General features: G+C 49.1%; 3 protein-coding genes across 3 annotated transcripts; all 3 read right to left on the reverse strand.

Moving 5' to 3' along the window:
* Positions 1-46: 46 nt before the first annotated feature.
* On the reverse strand, positions 47-3,367 carry LOC115544130 (protein ANTAGONIST OF LIKE HETEROCHROMATIN PROTEIN 1). Its single transcript, XM_030356957.1, has 4 exons — positions 3,028-3,367; positions 2,177-2,731; positions 1,920-2,080; positions 47-1,469 (listed from the first exon to the last, which is right to left on the reverse strand). Exons 1-4 carry the CDS (start codon positions 3,190-3,192, stop codon positions 1,061-1,063), a joined length of 1,290 nt encoding a protein of 429 aa, XP_030212817.1. The 5' UTR covers positions 3,193-3,367; the 3' UTR covers positions 47-1,060.
* Positions 3,368-3,452: 85 nt separating this feature from the next.
* tpgs1 (tubulin polyglutamylase complex subunit 1) lies at positions 3,453-6,241 on the reverse strand. Its single transcript, XM_030356966.1, has 2 exons — positions 5,418-6,241; positions 3,453-4,807 (listed from the first exon to the last, which is right to left on the reverse strand). Exons 1-2 carry the CDS (start codon positions 5,744-5,746, stop codon positions 4,153-4,155), a joined length of 984 nt encoding a protein of 327 aa, XP_030212826.1. The 5' UTR covers positions 5,747-6,241; the 3' UTR covers positions 3,453-4,152.
* Positions 6,242-6,400: 159 nt separating this feature from the next.
* LOC115544125 (inositol-3-phosphate synthase 1-B) lies at positions 6,401-17,127 on the reverse strand. The gene is made up of 11 exons (XM_030356952.1): positions 16,886-17,127; positions 16,579-16,701; positions 14,692-14,853; positions 11,429-11,558; positions 10,755-10,948; positions 10,043-10,192; positions 9,556-9,771; positions 9,177-9,341; positions 8,365-8,478; positions 7,670-7,887; positions 6,401-7,133 (listed from the first exon to the last, which is right to left on the reverse strand). Exons 2-11 carry the CDS (start codon positions 16,690-16,692, stop codon positions 6,923-6,925), a joined length of 1,674 nt encoding a protein of 557 aa, XP_030212812.1. The 5' UTR covers positions 16,693-16,701; positions 16,886-17,127; the 3' UTR covers positions 6,401-6,922.
* Positions 17,128-17,222: the final 95 nt, after the last annotated feature.

Below are 17,222 nucleotides of genomic sequence, written 5' to 3' on the forward strand. Positions count from 1 at the left end.
ATTAGATACTATTGTTTGAATTTAAGAATTGCTGTTGACACCAGGGAAAGTTTCGAAAAATATTTTATATACATTATATATTATTATCAATCAACAACATTAACGCACACAGAACGACGTGAAAGAAGCATCCATGAAATTATGTCGTACTACTGTCTATTTTAGGTCTATTTCCAGATATTGTATAGCCAGTGACATCTCTTGGCCATTGAGTATAATTGCATGTGCTCACTCAAGTGTATCAACAGTTATAACGGTTGAGTCATAACAGTTAACTGTTGACATACCATAAACCTACCTAGTATCTGATAAGGTATTGCAATCTTGAAACTATCGGGTCAATCATTTGAGGCACCATGTGACACCAAGCCAAAATAAACCTCAGTTACTAGTACGTATACTTATAACAATATACTTGTATATAGATATTATAGACAATACATTTGTTTCCTTTCATATAAGTATTTGAAAGGACATCAATTTACTGGAAGAAATAGCACCAGAAAGACACCTGAAAGGGTTGAACCGTTGTAATTAAAAAGGAATCAGTAAACTCTGTAGCCCAAGTTCAACGTAATCTTAACCCTTTCACAGAAGGGCTGTGCTAACGCCTGGGTCTTTAACATAGCAACCAGCTTGTACATTCAATAGGCAGTCTACACTTTTGGGAACCAAACCGAGCACTTGTAAATGAATGTGTGCATAGTGAGGCTTTATAAAAGAGATTAAAAAAAATTGCAATTACCCAGTCCATCCATAACCTTCGAGTACCACTGCTTTGAAAAGTTGCATGACGCATGAAAGGAATGAAAGACAAATACATACAAAGAGGATTTACATAACAGAATAAGACCACCGACATTTCATTCACAACATTTTCATTGAAATGTTTCATGTTAAAATATGAAATATCGAATAAAAGCCCTACTCCATTTACATGGAAGATTCTCCATAATTCAAACACAGCCTTGGGACGAAGACCTCCCACATCCAACAGCTCCCGTCGCCGTAGCGGGACGTAAAGCCCAGCGAGTGCTTAGAAAGGTATGACGTTGAGGAGTCACTCCTGCTGTTGGAAATAGTCACAGAAGAGTCTCCGGACCTCCTCCGCCTCCCCCCGCTCTGGCCCCTCGCCCCCCCGGGGGATGGCGGGCTGGCTGGCCTCGACGCGGACGGCCTCCTCCTGCCACTCGGGGCGGAATGCGTCGCCGCGGGCCTCGCACACGTTGTGTAGGATGCAGCAGGCCAGCACCATGGTGGGCAGCAGGTCCAGCCGGCAGTCGTTCCTCCTGGCCAGGCACTGCCAGCGGGCCCGGAGCCGCAGCAGGGCCGACGCCGCCACGCCACGGGCCTCCGCCACCCGCCGGTTGAAGAGGCGCTGGGGCCCGGGGAGGGCGGCGGGGCCCTCGGGGTAGGCCGTGAGGAGCCAGGGCTGGAGAGGGTGGCTGCCGTCTCCCAGGAGGACGTACCTGCACAGGGGAGACGGACCAGTGGGCAGAACCCCGTGAGAACGAGTGCCGACCGCTGAGGGTAAGGGCGGTCATGAGAGCTGCAGAGCCAGAGATGATGGAGCTCACTGTGGATCATCGTTGACTACAGATGGGTCCGGGTCGATTTAAGGAATAGCTATAGTTGAAATGTTACGTGTTGCAACTTAAACCATCAATCAGTCAGATATACATCTCTTAAATTCAATTGGACAATTTTGGAAGAATGGAGCCACACAATTCTTGTGTTCCAGATCATAATATAACGGTTTGGAAATCAATGACGTCCATTCGTCAACAGTTGCATTCCTCATATTATTCCACATGGTATTATTATATCGATAGATTTGTTGCCTTGTCCCCTTCCTTCTCAACCTGCTAAGATGCAAACTGACAGGATGGTTAAACCCCTCCTCTGTCCCCTCCGAGTACCTCAGCGGACGTCCCATGAAGGGGGGAGGGGGGTCCGGGGACAGCCCGCCCTCCGAGGCGGAGGACCATAGCCTGGAGCACTGCAGGATCTCAGCCGGGTCCGTACCACCTGGGAAGCTCCCACAGACGTCCCAGAACTGTCCCAGGCCATTGACGGACACCTACAAAACAAAGCATAATGACTACCCCTCCTGATTGGACGTTTCGGAGTCTCTCTCTGGCCAATGGGGTAGAGGGAGACACCTGTTCTGTCCCACCTGGGTCAGAACGGACATCCATCCCTCAGGGTTGCAGTAGTCTGCGGTGTTGGCGGACGGCGTGAGGATGGCGGTGTGCAGCGTTGCCACGACGCTCGCGCAGTGGGGGAACCCCGCACGGGACAGGAACGCCTGGGCGGAGTCCCGCAGCTCCCCGCCAGCGGGGGCGCGCAGGTAGGCGGGCTTCAGCAGCGCGGCGAGGGCGTGGCACAGGTCCCGCACGCAGCAGCACACGGTGGACTTGCCGACGCCGAACAGCGCGCCGATGACGCGGTACTCCGTGTTGGCGGCCAGCCGCCACAGCGCCAACGCCACCCGCTTCTCCACGGGCAGCGCCCGCCGCAGGCTGGTGTCCTGCCGCGTGAGCCGCGGGCGCAGCTCGTCGCACAGGTGGAAGAACGTCTCGCGGCTCATGCGGAACTTGTCCAGCCAATCCGAGGGCTGGAACTCGTTCTGGGTCATCACGCGCTCCCACCAATCGGTGGAACGCATGGTGGTCCAGGGGCGGGTGCGCATGCCGACGGTGGAGCTGAAGCCTCCCACCGCCGTCATCATCTTGGGGGGGGGGAAGAGAGAGAGAGAGAGAGACACACATACAGACAGACAGACAGAGAGAGAGAGAGAGAGAGAGAGAGTCATGTCTTTAATCGTGATCAACTATTTCAAGAGATGTGAAACAAGTGCATTTCCTGGTACAAGGCAGGGAATCCACCCAAGAGTATATATTTTTTATATTTTTTACATCCCAGCTCTCATAGTGTGGGTTAGACACGAATCAATACAAACACCATCATACAGTACAGCATGGGTGGCACACCGCTTATTAAAAAGGTAGACCTCTTCCTACGTACCATTAACATCCTCTTCTGTCGCTGCAAGAAGTACTGACGGTGGCGAACACGTCTCTGGATTTCATTGCGTCTCTGAATGTTGATGTTGTTGACATCTCTTCTGCGCTTCATCAGCATGTAGGTCATGGTGAACATCAGACTCCGCAGCCGGTTGTCCTCGTTCATCTTCCAAACAATCGGGTCGACCAAGAGTTAACGGAGAACACATTCAGCGGAGTGTGTAGACTACACAGACTGCTGTTGTACTGGGTCGGGCAATTTATATTATTCTTTGAGTATCCTGGAAATAACTGGGCGCATGTGTACAGTGTTTATGTATTATGCCTGTGGCTTCCGCCTTCCTTGTTTGTGGGGGTCGAGGCAACTATATCGGGAATTGCAGTGCTGCCACCTAGCGAAGAGAAAAGATACGGCCATTTTTTTAGTTTTGGAATATTTTTAATCCAGACGAAATGAATACAGCAAATGTGAATTCTGACATGCATCTCAATCACGGATTTATTTGACAAAGTTATTATTTTGTTATATTTGGCAACAGGTTTGTTTTAATGACCTCTGTGTTCCACTATGTACATGATTGCTAGATATATGGACTTTATTTGATCATTCAATAAATGTCATTGCAATGCAATTTTTGTGTTTGAAACCAAATGCATTGCAATTTAGATGGCAAAGCTGATTTCCCACAGGAAGTACTTGACTTGTGTTTTTTTTTGGACGGTTGGAAACAGAGTCAAAGTAAGCAACTAAACGTGCAGCTTATAAGTAAGTCTTTTAGTCTTTTTTCATGTCTGAGTGTCAGCAAATTGCCATCAAATAATTGTTGCAAGCCTTATTATAAATATTAAATATATACATTAAGTTAAGCCTCCATATGCTACTTCTTTTGTATCTGTACTTAGCTTGCCTATTTAATTTTAAACTGCTACATGACACTTTTATTTTGAAGGTACAGACGAACATCTGTTGGAACCAGACGACATGGCGACCCCCCTCCAGGCCACACCTTTCAAGGCCCTGCCCCTCTAGGCCACACCCCTCCTTACAACGCCCCAGGCCACGCCCCTCTAGGTAGCATCCTCCAGGCCACGCCCCTCTAGGTAGCATCCTCCAGGCCACGCCCCTCTAGGACACCACCCTCACCCGGGCGATGAAGAGCTCTGCCGCCGCGTTCTCAAACTCCTTGGCGTCCATGTTCCCCCCGGGCCCCGGGGCCCGCCCCCCCCGGGCCATGACCTGGGCCACCTTGTGGGAGGAGATCTTCGCGCTGGCCTCCAGGTAGCGGTTAGCCTTCAGGTTAGCCTCCGGGGCGGCGTTGGCGTTGTTGGCGTTGGGGGAGCGCTGGGCCCCGGGGCCCTGCGACGTCTCCAGGGCCTCCTGCAGGGTTCCCAGCACGGCCAGGCAGAGGGCCCGGGACGCGGGGCCCTCGGCCGGGCAGCCCACCTGGGCGTAGAGCCGCTGCGCCTGGCGGATGTAGTCGGAGAACACGGCACAGGTGAGCACGCCCTGCCGGAAGAGGTCGTAGGGCACGGCCTCGTGGGCCTGGCAGTGCAGCCGGCGGAGGAGAGGGGCCGAGGTGGAGGCCGGGACCCCCCCCTCGCTGCACAGGCACTGGAGCGTCTGGGTGTACAGCCCCCCCCGCACCCCGCCGCCGGCCCCTGGGCAGCCCTCCCCCGGGGGCCCCTCCGAGGCGGCGGGGTCGGGGCGGCCCCCGGGGGGCGCGGAGGTGGGGTGGCTCAACAGGTCGTAGGCCAGCAGCAGGTTGTTGCTGAAGGCGGAGCTGCAGGTGGGGACAGGAGACATGAACAGCCAATCAACACTGGGAGACCGCTGAGGGCCTCGACCAATGGGAGAACGCTGAGGGCCAGGACCAATGGGAGACCACTAAGGGCCTGGACCAATGGGAGAACGCTGAGGGCCAGGACCAATGGGAGACCACTAAGGGCCCGGACCAATCGGAGACCGCTGAGGTCCAGGATCAATGGGAGACCACTAAGGGCCCGGACCAATGGGAGACCGCTGAGGTCCAGGATCAATGGGAGACCACTAAGGGCCTTGACCAATGGGAGACCGAAAAGGGCCCGGACCAATGGGAGACCGCTGAGGGCCAGTGCGAAATCTTATGAAGGTCGATGCCAAGTATTGTAACAATAGTTATAAGACGCCTGTGTATTTGTATTTGTGACGTCAGTCTGCAAAACAAATGACAACACTAAGGCCTAGTATGGTACGTACCTTACATACCAATAGTAGGTAAATCACGTACTATAGTAGGTCTTACATAAAGCAGGCCGGGTACCCGACATAATGTACAGTATAGGCCGGCCCTTTTATTCACATGTAGCTGTTCTTACTGTTACAGTGACCTGATGATTTTAAATAGGACAGACCGTTGGGAGTGATGGGCTAGTCGCAGATGCCACAGAGCTCTGTTGAGATGCTGCTGCTCCTGTGCGCATGCGCTCGGCACGCCGTTCACCTGGTCACCGTCAGAGACGCCGGGCGTCCCGGCGCTCTCCGACACGGAGGCGAGGTTGCAGAAGTGGTCCGCCAGGAACCCGATGGGGTCGTCCGACCTGGCTTCCACCATCTTCAGAATTGCCCCGCGGAGCAGCTCCCCGACTCCGAGCTGAGAGAGGAGCAGCCTGTCGCTCTCTGACTGGGTTGGTTTGACCTCGGGCAGAACCGCAGTCCCACCCGATCTGCGCTTCTCCGCCATTGTTACCCTCGGGTAGTAAACAGAAGAGATTTGCTCGATCGATTGTCTGATGTGAGAAATATTCTAGTCGTTTGTATATAATACTACACAGGAACCACCACGCAGTGCACCAGCACATAAGATGTCTCCGTCTGTTGTGGTTGTCACGGACGCGCCTCACGCCTGGTCGACGTAATGGGGGCACAACGCCCCCTATCGGGACAAAATGGAATATCTGCCCACCAGCATCCATGCCTTGATCGGCACACATGATTAGTTAATTTCATTAAATATTCGTTGATCTCTGTTTAATAAAACAAAAGGCAGAAGTCTTTTTTACAGTAAGAACGTTCAAGAAAATGTACACACATATCCTTTTTCCTGAAGCTAGGATGAACACGTATGAGTAATGGTCAGTAAATAATGTGTTATACAATAAGGCCCGGACAAAAACCGTACCATCTCCTGAATCTTAAATCAGGGGGTGCACAACTTGATAGAATGGATTTGACGTTTTATGTTTTGGTTGACTCATTTCCGTCTCCTTTTATGCAGTAAACCATGTGTGACTATGTGTGTGTTACTAGTCATAAACCTGCCAAGCTTGACCTTTAACCAGTATGAGACAGTGGCTGGCCAGTAGCATTGGAAAATAACACAATGAGATGCAACAGGTTAGTGGACATCTTTATTCTCCCGTGAATCGGCTTCAGTGTTATTCTACAAACAGTGTGAAAGTTTACAGTTTCAGCTCATAGACCGGCTCATTTCTCAATCACCCACTTTCATAACTGAATACAAAATTCATAACAATGAAATACAATTGACCTCGCCAGCAGCGGAAACAAAAATATGAGGACTAAAAGTAACCACAACACGTACGCCTCTCTCTACATCAGTGGTCCTCAAAACCTTTTATACAATCATTATGACAGAAGTTATAAAATGTAACAAAATACAGTACTGTAGGCCTGTGGCCGTATTTAGCTATGCACTGCTCACGCAGGAGGCACATGTAACAATTGTATACCAACAACCTTTTTTGAAAAGGTCAAATTATTATTAAAAAATGATAAGACTAAGGAGAAGGCTGCGTCTTCTGTGTTAAGATGACGTTTGAGACGCGATGGTCTCCAAAAAAAAAATATATATTTTTTTTCTTTTTTTTTACCAGTTTGAGAACCACTGCTCTACATGTTATATTTCTACGTCGTTGTCCCAGCCTTCCCCGTTGGCGTGAGCTACGTTGGCATGAACGTTTCCATTGGTGGCATGCAGGGCCTTCCCCTTATGGAAGGCGGCTGCTTTGGTCCCATTGGCCAAGCCTTTGGTGAGTTGAGGAAGGAACCCTGTCTGCAGCTTGTACTCCAGCTGCATGTTGCTCTGAGGGGGGAGGCCCAGGCAGGCTCTGAAACACACACACACACACACACACACACACACACACACACACACACACACACACACACACACACACACACACACACACACACACACACACACACACACACACACACACACACACACAGTGAATAAACTCGCAGTCGTGATGCATGGCACCAGCCTCCCATCCAAATCCGTGACAACATTTTTCTCTATAGCCTCTTTGTACGGGCATGTCGGGTCACCACTGTCCTAAGGTCATGCAACTAGTAGAAAGGTCAGGAGCCAGTAAAGGTCATAGGTCAACATCCTGAGCTAAGACATGTCCCCTGAATTAGAAATGTACGCGTAGTTGATTAGGTGTTTTTTGTGTTGTTTTTACAACTGTAGGGGGACTATAGAAGCGTAAGAACCAAAGCAATTCCCGCGAGCGTGAGCCGGCAGTGAGAAGTGTACAGAGCAGACGACAACCATGGATTCTTTGAGATCCCTTTTAAATGAGATCCTCGGGAGGATCCCACATGCGGTGGATCCCCGTTGTGATCCCGTCGTGTGCCCCACCTCATGATGTTCTCGATGGCGGCACGCTGGCGGAAGAAGGCGTTGACCAGCGGGGCCCCTGGGGGCATCAGGGGGGCCTTGCAGAAGAAGGACAGCAGGGCCAGCACGCTGTGGAAGGACTGGAAGTCCTGCTCCCCCGGCGCTCGAACCCGCACCCTCTGGCACAGCTCCGTCATCATTACCAGGTCCAGGATGATGGGGCTGGCCAGCAGGGAGTCCTGGGGGGGGGGGGGGAAGAGAGAGAGAGAGAGAGAGAGATTGAGTTTGATTGAGCTGAGTTTGATTGAGCTGAGCCTGGATGGGTGGGCCGGGGCAGGGTCTTATGATGGATGGAGTTGGCTCATTTTATGGTCAGCTTGGGGTGGGGTCCATTGATTGGCTCATTGTATGGTCAGTTTAGGACAGGGTCCTATAGGATTGGCTCATGGTGTGGTCAGTTTAGGGCGGGATCCAATATGATTGGCTCATTGTATGGTCAGTTTAGGACAGGGTCCTATAGGATTGGCTCATGGTGTGGTCAGTTTAGGACAGGATCCTATCGGATTGCCTCATGGTATGGTAAGTTTAGGGCGGGGTCCCATCGGATTGGCTCGTGGTATGGTCAGTTTAGGGCGGGGTCCTATAGGATTGGCTCATGGTATGGTCAGTTTAGGGCAGGGTAAACCACTTGGCAGACATTCTACCAGTATACTGACCTCACAGGTGTTGTGGAGTGCGATGGTGTTGTGGCCTCCCATCATGATCTCTGAGCTGTATTCATCCATGGCCCGTTTACTGTCTCCGACGTAGGGAACGTACTTAATCACCACCTGGAGCAACACAGAACCACACGTCCTGTAACCCAGGCTGAACACACACATCACACACAGACAGCCACTTTCACACACACACACACACACACACACACACACACACACACACACACACACACACACACACAAACTCACACCCTCACTCACCCCCACAGACCAAGACACACATACACACACACCAACTCACACAAAAGGACACACACACACACCCACTCATTAAGACGCACCAACAGACACACTCACACAGACACACTCCCATTTATGTTATATTTATTTACACAAAAAAACAAGCAACCCAGGGGTCAAGGAGGACTAACAGTGGCGCCAAAGTAAACAAAATGAAATAATAACCCCAACGTACAGACACACCCAGCCAGACAGACAGACATGTCACACACAGACACACCCACCCACACAACAGCACACACCTCACACACACACACACCCACACATAAAGACACGCACACAGACACACGCACACAGACACACCCACGTGGCACACCCACACAGACATACCGACGTACAGACACACCCAGCCAGACGCACCCACACACAGACACATCCACTCACTCACACGCACACACACACACACCCACTTACACAGACACACACACAGATACACCCACTCACACACACACACACACACACACACACACACACACAACCACTCACACACCCACACGGGGCCCACTCACACAGTGGTCGGGCTTCTCCCCGGGCCCGAACAGGATGGGGTTGGACTGGACCATGTCGTCCACCACGTTGCTCTTGGAGATCTCCTTGGAGCGGAACTGCTGCGGCGCCGACAGGTTCATGCCGTCGTTGTTGCCAAGGTGATTGTAACTGACGATACAGGTGGGCTGTCAGGGGGGAGATACTGTTAGCCGGTGGCAGATGTTGGGACACTTTGTGAGGGGGGTGAGGGGGCATCTGGCTCTGTAGGGAGTGTGGACCATAGGGATGGAATACAGAATTGATATACCCCGTTCCTTCATTCCTCCCCTTCCCACCTTGCTTCCTTTCCTTCTTACCTTGATGCCTTCATTACATGACTACATCTTCCTTCATTCTCACCTTGATACCGGCGCTAACCAGGAAGTCCACAAGCACCGACTTGATCTTCGTCTGTCCCGACTTGAAGTCGTCCCCGCCGATGAAGACCCCTTTCTGCACCGCCAGCTCCACTGCCCCGGGGACGAAGGTGTTCTGGGGGGCGCCGTTGATGTAGGCGCAGCCCTCCAGGATGCTGGCCACTGCGAACAGCGTGGAGGGGGACACCTCCCCGCCTCGCTGGGGGGCGGAGAGCAGACTTTAACACAGTGTTTGACATGTGGAGGGGGGGGACACCTCCCCCAGACATGGGGAGCCAAGACCAGAGCTTAATGCAGTGTATGATATCAGGTTTGGGGACAACTCCCCGTACCACCGTGGAACAGAGACCAGACGAGCTGAGTGTCTGTGGTGCCATTGGCCAGGGTTACCCCTGGGATTTATCCTAAAGACCTTCAGTGTCACTCCGGCGGGGCGATCTGCTGGTGGATCAACCCCCGGTCGGACTCACCTGAATGGTGGCCAGCAGGTTCTCTGCCGTGTCGTTCACGCCGGGGGTGAGGTCACAGAAGCGCTCCGTGTTGGCGGTCCACAGCACAATCACCTTGTCCACGCCGCTGGACTGCCAGAAGTCCCTGATGTCGGCCCGGATCTGCTCCACCTGGACAGTAAGGGCTCCTTCAGTGAGCTGCTCCTCTACCAACAACACGGCATGAACACAGTGAGGGGAAAAACTGCTTGGCACATCGTAGCTACACGGTTACAATTGTGAGATTTTGTGCGTGCGTGCGTGTGTGCGTGAATGCATGTTTGCGGGTCTGAGGTCGTAGCGTAAGCTCAATGATTGGCATGTGATGTCACCGTTATATAGAAGTGAGATCCTTCAGCTACCATCCACTTAGAAGGCGTCCGGTGCTTATCGTCCGAGTGTGGGGGTACTGATGCTTAGATTGATTTCGGACATTCCAGCAGAAACCTCCGCTGCTTGAGCCTGAGAAATGCTTAGAAATGAAGCTTGCGTGGACGCACTGATGCTGCGACCAATAGAAGAGCTCACCTCATGGGAGCTACTTGAGTCAGTTAGCATCACACTGCTGAGAGATCTAGTTAATGGGTGGTCCATGCGGTAGCGGCCCAGACGGGTCACTGTGGGAATGTGTTGGTTGGTTAAAAGTTCCTGATGGTGGTTGGCTGAGGGAACATCTCGAAGAGACCAACGTTACCTGTTCTGCGATGGTGCCTGACAGGACGTTGTCAGCTCTGCTCTCCTGGTTTGCAGCAATGAATTCTGGGATGAAGATGGAGGGGCGGGGTTTCAGGCTGCTCATGTGGGGGCGGAGCTCCTCCTGCAGTGACCAATCAAGGACTTGGGCTCGTTCCATTGCCCGCCCTAAATCCATTGATGAAATGTCCCAGCCTGACCAACACACACACACACACACACACACACGCAAACAGATTAACAAAGGGAATGCTGTCCTGGTTGTATTAAATACGGATCTCTTTGAGTCTCAGTGCGGAGTACTGGGTCTGATGACTGTTGCCTGAACAATGCTTCTATCTATCTTCAGATCCGTCCCCTGTGTAACATCTGAAACAATCTTCAGTGATCTGATCTCATCAGTGTAGTGCCACGTTGGAATTCAGGAGAGAGAGAGAGTCTGCGTCCCAACAACAGACGGCTCTCCAGCCGTCTCCGCCTAGGTGAGGGTCCTAACTGCCTGGGGTCAAGGGTCAACCCTCTTACCTGTCCTTATCTATCCCTGTCTCTCTCGCTCTACTTCTGTCTCCCTGTCTCTCTCTCCCCCCCTATCGCTCGGTCTCTCTCTCTCTCTCCTTCTGTCTCTCTCTCTGGAGGGGGGAGGGCAGAGAGTGGACGGTGTAGGATCAGGCATACCATCAAAGATGATATCATCAGGGTGCACCATGGGTAAAAGGTCACGGAACGGCACGTGGACCTCCCCTTCGGGCGCCATTCCTAAGCTCACGGTGGACGACTGGAAGAGGGAGCCGAAGTAGTTGGCCCTCTGGGGAGGCAAAGAAATTCCGTCGTTAGACAATTTCTTCATTTCGTCCATGTTTGTTTATCTTGATTTTACTATTTTCTTTTATATATTACATCACATATATCATCATTACTATGCATATTTTTTGCCATCTATTTTTTAAAGCTCCATCCTATTGTCAGATGCATTTGTTGACTTGTAGGACTTTCGGCATTGCACATTACACAGAAAAATAGCCAATTAAGCGACTCATTTCACTTGACCAATTGAATGATTGAATGACAATTTATGTGTTTGAATGACAGGGGAGCATGCATTGTGTCATATGTTTATTTAGATTTGGGTATTTTTTATAATTTCAATTGATAATACAGTGGTTCAAAATCGAAATTATGTCCTGATTCATATCTCATTATATTTACTGGGTTGTTTCTGTTACGTAAAACAAAACATGAACAAGAAGAGACCAACTGCCAGAAGGAATGCCCATATAAGGTATGATGCTCTCTGTAAGAACTAGAGTTAAGAACGTAATGGTCTGCTAGATCTGTGATCCATCTCTGTATGAACTAGAGTTAAGAACTTAAGGGCCTACTAGATCTGTCAGCACATGAAGCTCTTAATGAGGGGTCTTCTGTGCTGATCCGAGGAGGGGAGAGTATCTTTAGTAGGAATGAAGAGGCTGAGCGAACGTGCGTGTGTGTGTAAGAGAGATAGAGACTAGGGGCCCTATTTTAACGGTCTGAAATGCAAGTGAGCAGCGCCAAGCGTAAGTAGCTTTGTGGGCAGTTCTACGGCGATGTCGCTAGTTTACCGGTGCGAAAAATGACTCTTGCGCCCGGCGTATATCTAAAAAGGGTTGGTCTGAAGTAGCCTAATTATCCATAGGTGTGGTTTGGGCGTAACGTGCAATAAACTAATGAGAGTGCCAGCTCCCATCCCCTAAATCTGACGAGTTCATATTTTGACAGCGCGTCTGCAGTCTCCGATGAGACAGATGCACATGAATTTCAAACTTCAAATGGCTCAGTTTATGGACAAATAATATGGTCTAATTCACACACGGAATAAGGTTTTCTTCCACAACTTCAGAAATACTGTGGAAGAAAACCTTCTTCCTAAGTCCTCAAATAAATTTCGGCAAAGAAAACGTATATGCGTTAACTGTGGTTCTATTTAATGATATACGCAATACATTATAAACATAGTTTCTTATCAGTATTGTATACATTATCGTTATCGACTTGTGTTCCTAATATGCATGTGTCCCCCTGTTAATATGCTTTTCCATGGACTGTATTATGCGTTACGTGTTTAGTTTGCGTGTGTTTAAACAGATGGACGCAGACACGCGCACCCGCGCGCGCGTGTGTGTCACACATACGCACACGCGCCCCCCCATGTACATGTTTTCTCACGATCAAATACTCATCAATCCTAAAAGTTATGGGCATGTACACGATGTCTGTGTCAAGAAAATATGTGTTTGCTGTACGGTGTTTGCAGATGCATTGATTTAAAAGTACAACTTATTACCGCTGTATCAGCTGTTCTTTCCCAAATAATTTACCAAGAATGTGTGGCTAGATAGATGACAGAAGCAAAGTGTATGCGCGAGGTGCACGAGCAACATTATGCGCCCTGCAAATAGCATCTGAACAACGCGCCATTGACTTTAAACCAGGTATTTCCTGGTTTGTGGCGCAAGTGGTTTCTGAAACTGCAAGATAGCACCAGGGAACGCTTGCGCCAGAACACGCCTCCTCCTTTCACCGAGCCGCCCCTTGGGGCGCAAGATCATTTCCTAATTTACTTTACTTCTTAATTTATACTAACCAAAGCTTCTGAAATAAAGGTTAATCCAGTTGAAAGAAAGAAATCTCTGTATTTTCTTTTACATAACCATGCCTTATCATATTCCTATATGTTCTGGAAGTGTCCAAGTTGACCATCTTGACATAAAATATATGTTCTAGGAATGGGCGTGAGGAATCGATTACTCGAGTACTCCTCGTTACAAATGAACTCAGTTGGTGGACAGGCAAACTCGAGTTTGCATATACACACACAAACAAAATTTTCTGAAGCAAATGTATCAATTTTCTGTGCGTTGCCACTAACGCATGCCGTGGGCACAAAGCAAATTAAATGTATCAAATTTCTGTGTGGCGCGTTGCCGTGTGCTGGCACGCCAGAATTCAAAAAGTTAAGAGATGGCTTAAAGCAAAGCGCAGCGAAGAATTGAAATACTAGATCAGAAATAGGAGATCATAAGGTGAAATGTAAAATATGCCAAGCGAAATCGAGCTACCAGAGTACTACAAGTACTATGCGGCAACATATGCTCCTGAAACACAACGGTGAGTTCGGGAAAGCAGACCCGCAGCAACCAAGTGTGTCGGCTATTTTCACCACCGCAAGACGCAGCTGTAATCCCGGCCGTGTAGAGAAGATCACAACGCTGAGTATTTCCATAGTCCATTTGCTGCCGCTTTATTTGCAGCTTTAAATTATTCGCAATGGTTAGGCTACTTGTTTCGTTTTTGCTTTTTTTAAACCGTTACAGGCCTTTGTTCGACCTGATTTAAATTGTGAGACGCATATTTATTTTTGTAAGGAAAATGTGTTTTGAACGTTTGCAAAAATAAATAATGAATACTCTGATAACTATGACTGTTTTGATGGAGAATAAGCATTACATGTTTGGTTGTTAAAGTTGCCGTTCATCATTAGGCCTATTCCTGCTGCAGATGCGTTGCATTCTAAAAATAGATTTGATTAAACGAGTACTCGAGTGATCCTCGAGGAATTCCTTCGAGACACTCGAGTTTGGAATTTACTACTCGTGCCCATCCCTAATATGTTGCCATTTCCAGTGTGCCCTCACCTATGCTGTAAAAAATAGAATTGATAGATTGAAACAAGATTCAGCATGTCTCACTTGGTAACTGACAACTTTGAAATTTCGCCTTAGAAAAATGCAAAAAATGGTCAAATGGAAAATGTTAAATTAATATGTAAAGCAATGTACAGATATGTATACAGCTGTAATAATCAACAACTCGGTTTTGTGATCGTTTGACGCTGAAATCGAAATTGCGAACAAAAATTTGATTAATCCCCCGGCCCCAGGGGGTATGGGGGTCTTTCTTACCTTCTCCCCGGTCTTGGTGGTCCAGCTGAGCCCCATCCGGTTGGCCAGGACGGCGGCGGTGACGGTGCTGCCGTTGTTGCCGCCCCACCCGACCAGCATCACCCCCACCCGGGGCACGGTCCTCTCCGTCCGGAAGGTCATCTCATGGGTGCCGGGGGAGACCTGAGCCAAGGGGGTGGGGAGACAGAAGCTGTTAAGTCTGTGAGTGTGCACACTTGTGTCCACGTGTGTGTGTGTGTGTGTGCGTGCGTGCGTGCGTGCGTGCGTGCGTGTGTGTGTGTGTGTGTGTGTGTGTGTGTGTGTGTGTGTGTGTGTGTGTGTGTGTGTGTGTGTGTGTGTGTTTGTGTGTGTGTGTGTCTGTGTGTGTGTGTGTGTGTGTTTGTGTGTGTGTGTGTGTTGACTGAGTCCCTGAAAGAAGGCCAGGGGATGTTTGAAAAGAATTCTAGAAAGCGCTTGGAAACACTACAGATGTCCCCCCCCCAACACACACACCCCCACCCCCCCCCCCCCCCCCCCCACACACACACACACTTTGACTAACTCTTGGCCGCTGACGGCTGATTGGGTCCTAACGGGTCGTCTGTCTTCGCTGATCGGCTCGTTTAGCCAACACAGGGCGGGGGATTTGGGGGGGGGGGTCATTAGCATTGTTTAGTCTCATAAAAAACGTCAGACAAGTTCCTATTGAAGTGAACGGGGCGCTATTAAACCTTCCCTCATTGATCCTCTGTGTCGTAACAGGACTTATGACCCGAGGGCTTAGACAAGGGAAGTACAACTGTTCTCAAAAGAAGGAACATTCCGTCCAGAGAAGGAACTAAACCCTCAGGCACTGCTGTGTCAAAACAACACTATTATATTATGATACGATGAAACCACGCCCCTCAGACTCACGTTAGTCGTAGGGTGTAGCCAACTTGGCTGAACGCTTAGAAAGGGTATAGTCTATAATAGCCAACGTTTAAGTTTCAAATAGTTTGCCAGTAATTTGATAATTGCACTTAAACAACATGAACATTTTCGTATTTGCGTAAAATAGCATCATTTGGAATAACTAAATCTAATGCATCAACTATTTTATTTCGCTAATTCTTTAAATAGACTGTGGGATGCTCTCCCTGACCATCTAAGGGCCCCACAGACTGTGGATTCTTTAAAAAAGGCCTAGAAAACCATCTTTTTAGAAAAGCCTTTGGCTAAACTGCTATTTATTTATTATTATTATTTATTTTATTTATTTTTTTGTTGCATTTTTCTCTTTTCTTTTAATGTGCATTGAAGCACTTTGAGATCATTGAATTGATATAAAGTGCGTTATAAATAAAATGTATTATTATTATTATTATTATTATTATTATTATTATTATTATTATTATTATTAAATATCCTATGACTTTCAGATGCTACAATGGAACACAGAGATGTGCTTTTGCTCATGCGCAGCTTCTTTTAAAATGCGTAGCCGGCAGTGACGCAGTTTGAAGTTTAAAACAGTTTTGGGTGAACAATTGGTTGACTATCGACTTCCTGCAGAGAGGGTTTCCCTGTTATAGCGCAAACTAGCATCAGGTTTTTATACATCTATAGATGATGGGGCAGACCATCCGCTATCCCCTGGTTTAGACTACATCCAGCCCGGTGTCGCAGTTTAGAATAGGAGGCGAGAGGGGTTGGGTTTCAACGCATCCATGGGCAGTAGTACACCCGGTCAGTTCTATCTGGTATTAGGCGCAGACGACTACCAATACAAGGATTTAACGGCTAAATATACAAAGCAAACACAATATCATGTATCTGCCGAGACACAAAACTGATCTGCGCCATCAAGGCAGCAGATCGACTACCGTGAATACTCGGTATTACCGGGGAAGTAAAGGATGTCCTTACCGTGATGGTGCTCCCCTCCCGGCGTACCGCGGTGGTCTGGTAAGAGTACTGAGACTCTATGTGCGTATCGCTGTACTTCACATTGGGACTGTCGATGGTAATGATACCTGGCATCGTTGCGGTCTAAAAGCAAAGAGAAAGACATAAGCAAGAGAGGCAAACGTTAACGACGTCGTCAGTCGTCATTACTATATGAATGACGACTACGATAACATTAACAGCAATTGGAGGTCGGCATGTAGGTAGAGCACGATCTATAAACTCCACGCACGGCACAAAAGCGAAATAGAAAGGGAACTTCACTCACTTTCTGGTGTGAAGGTCTGCTCGGTTTGCAGGTGACTGGCGGTAGGGAGCCTGATGGGGAAGGAACCAGAGTACCACTTACATAAGAGGCAGGGCGTGCATGACGCGAGGAGACAGGGCATTAGGGAAATCCCCCAGGTCTTTGTCTCGACAAATGTAGGCCGTGTGTAAGGCGTGTGTAACGCGTGTATAACACGCACACACAAACACAAAGGGACGTCCTTAGGGGGGGGGGGGGGGGGGTAAATTAGGATGATTACAGGGGCGCATCACTGATGGGGGCGCCCCAGAGGACACTGGTGGTATTATTAAAATATATGCAAAAATAAAATTTATTT

Source organism: Gadus morhua, chromosome 5 (genome assembly GCF_902167405.1).
Source record: "Gadus morhua chromosome 5, gadMor3.0, whole genome shotgun sequence".
In the NCBI taxonomy this organism is placed as follows: domain Eukaryota; kingdom Metazoa; phylum Chordata; class Actinopteri; order Gadiformes; family Gadidae; genus Gadus; species Gadus morhua.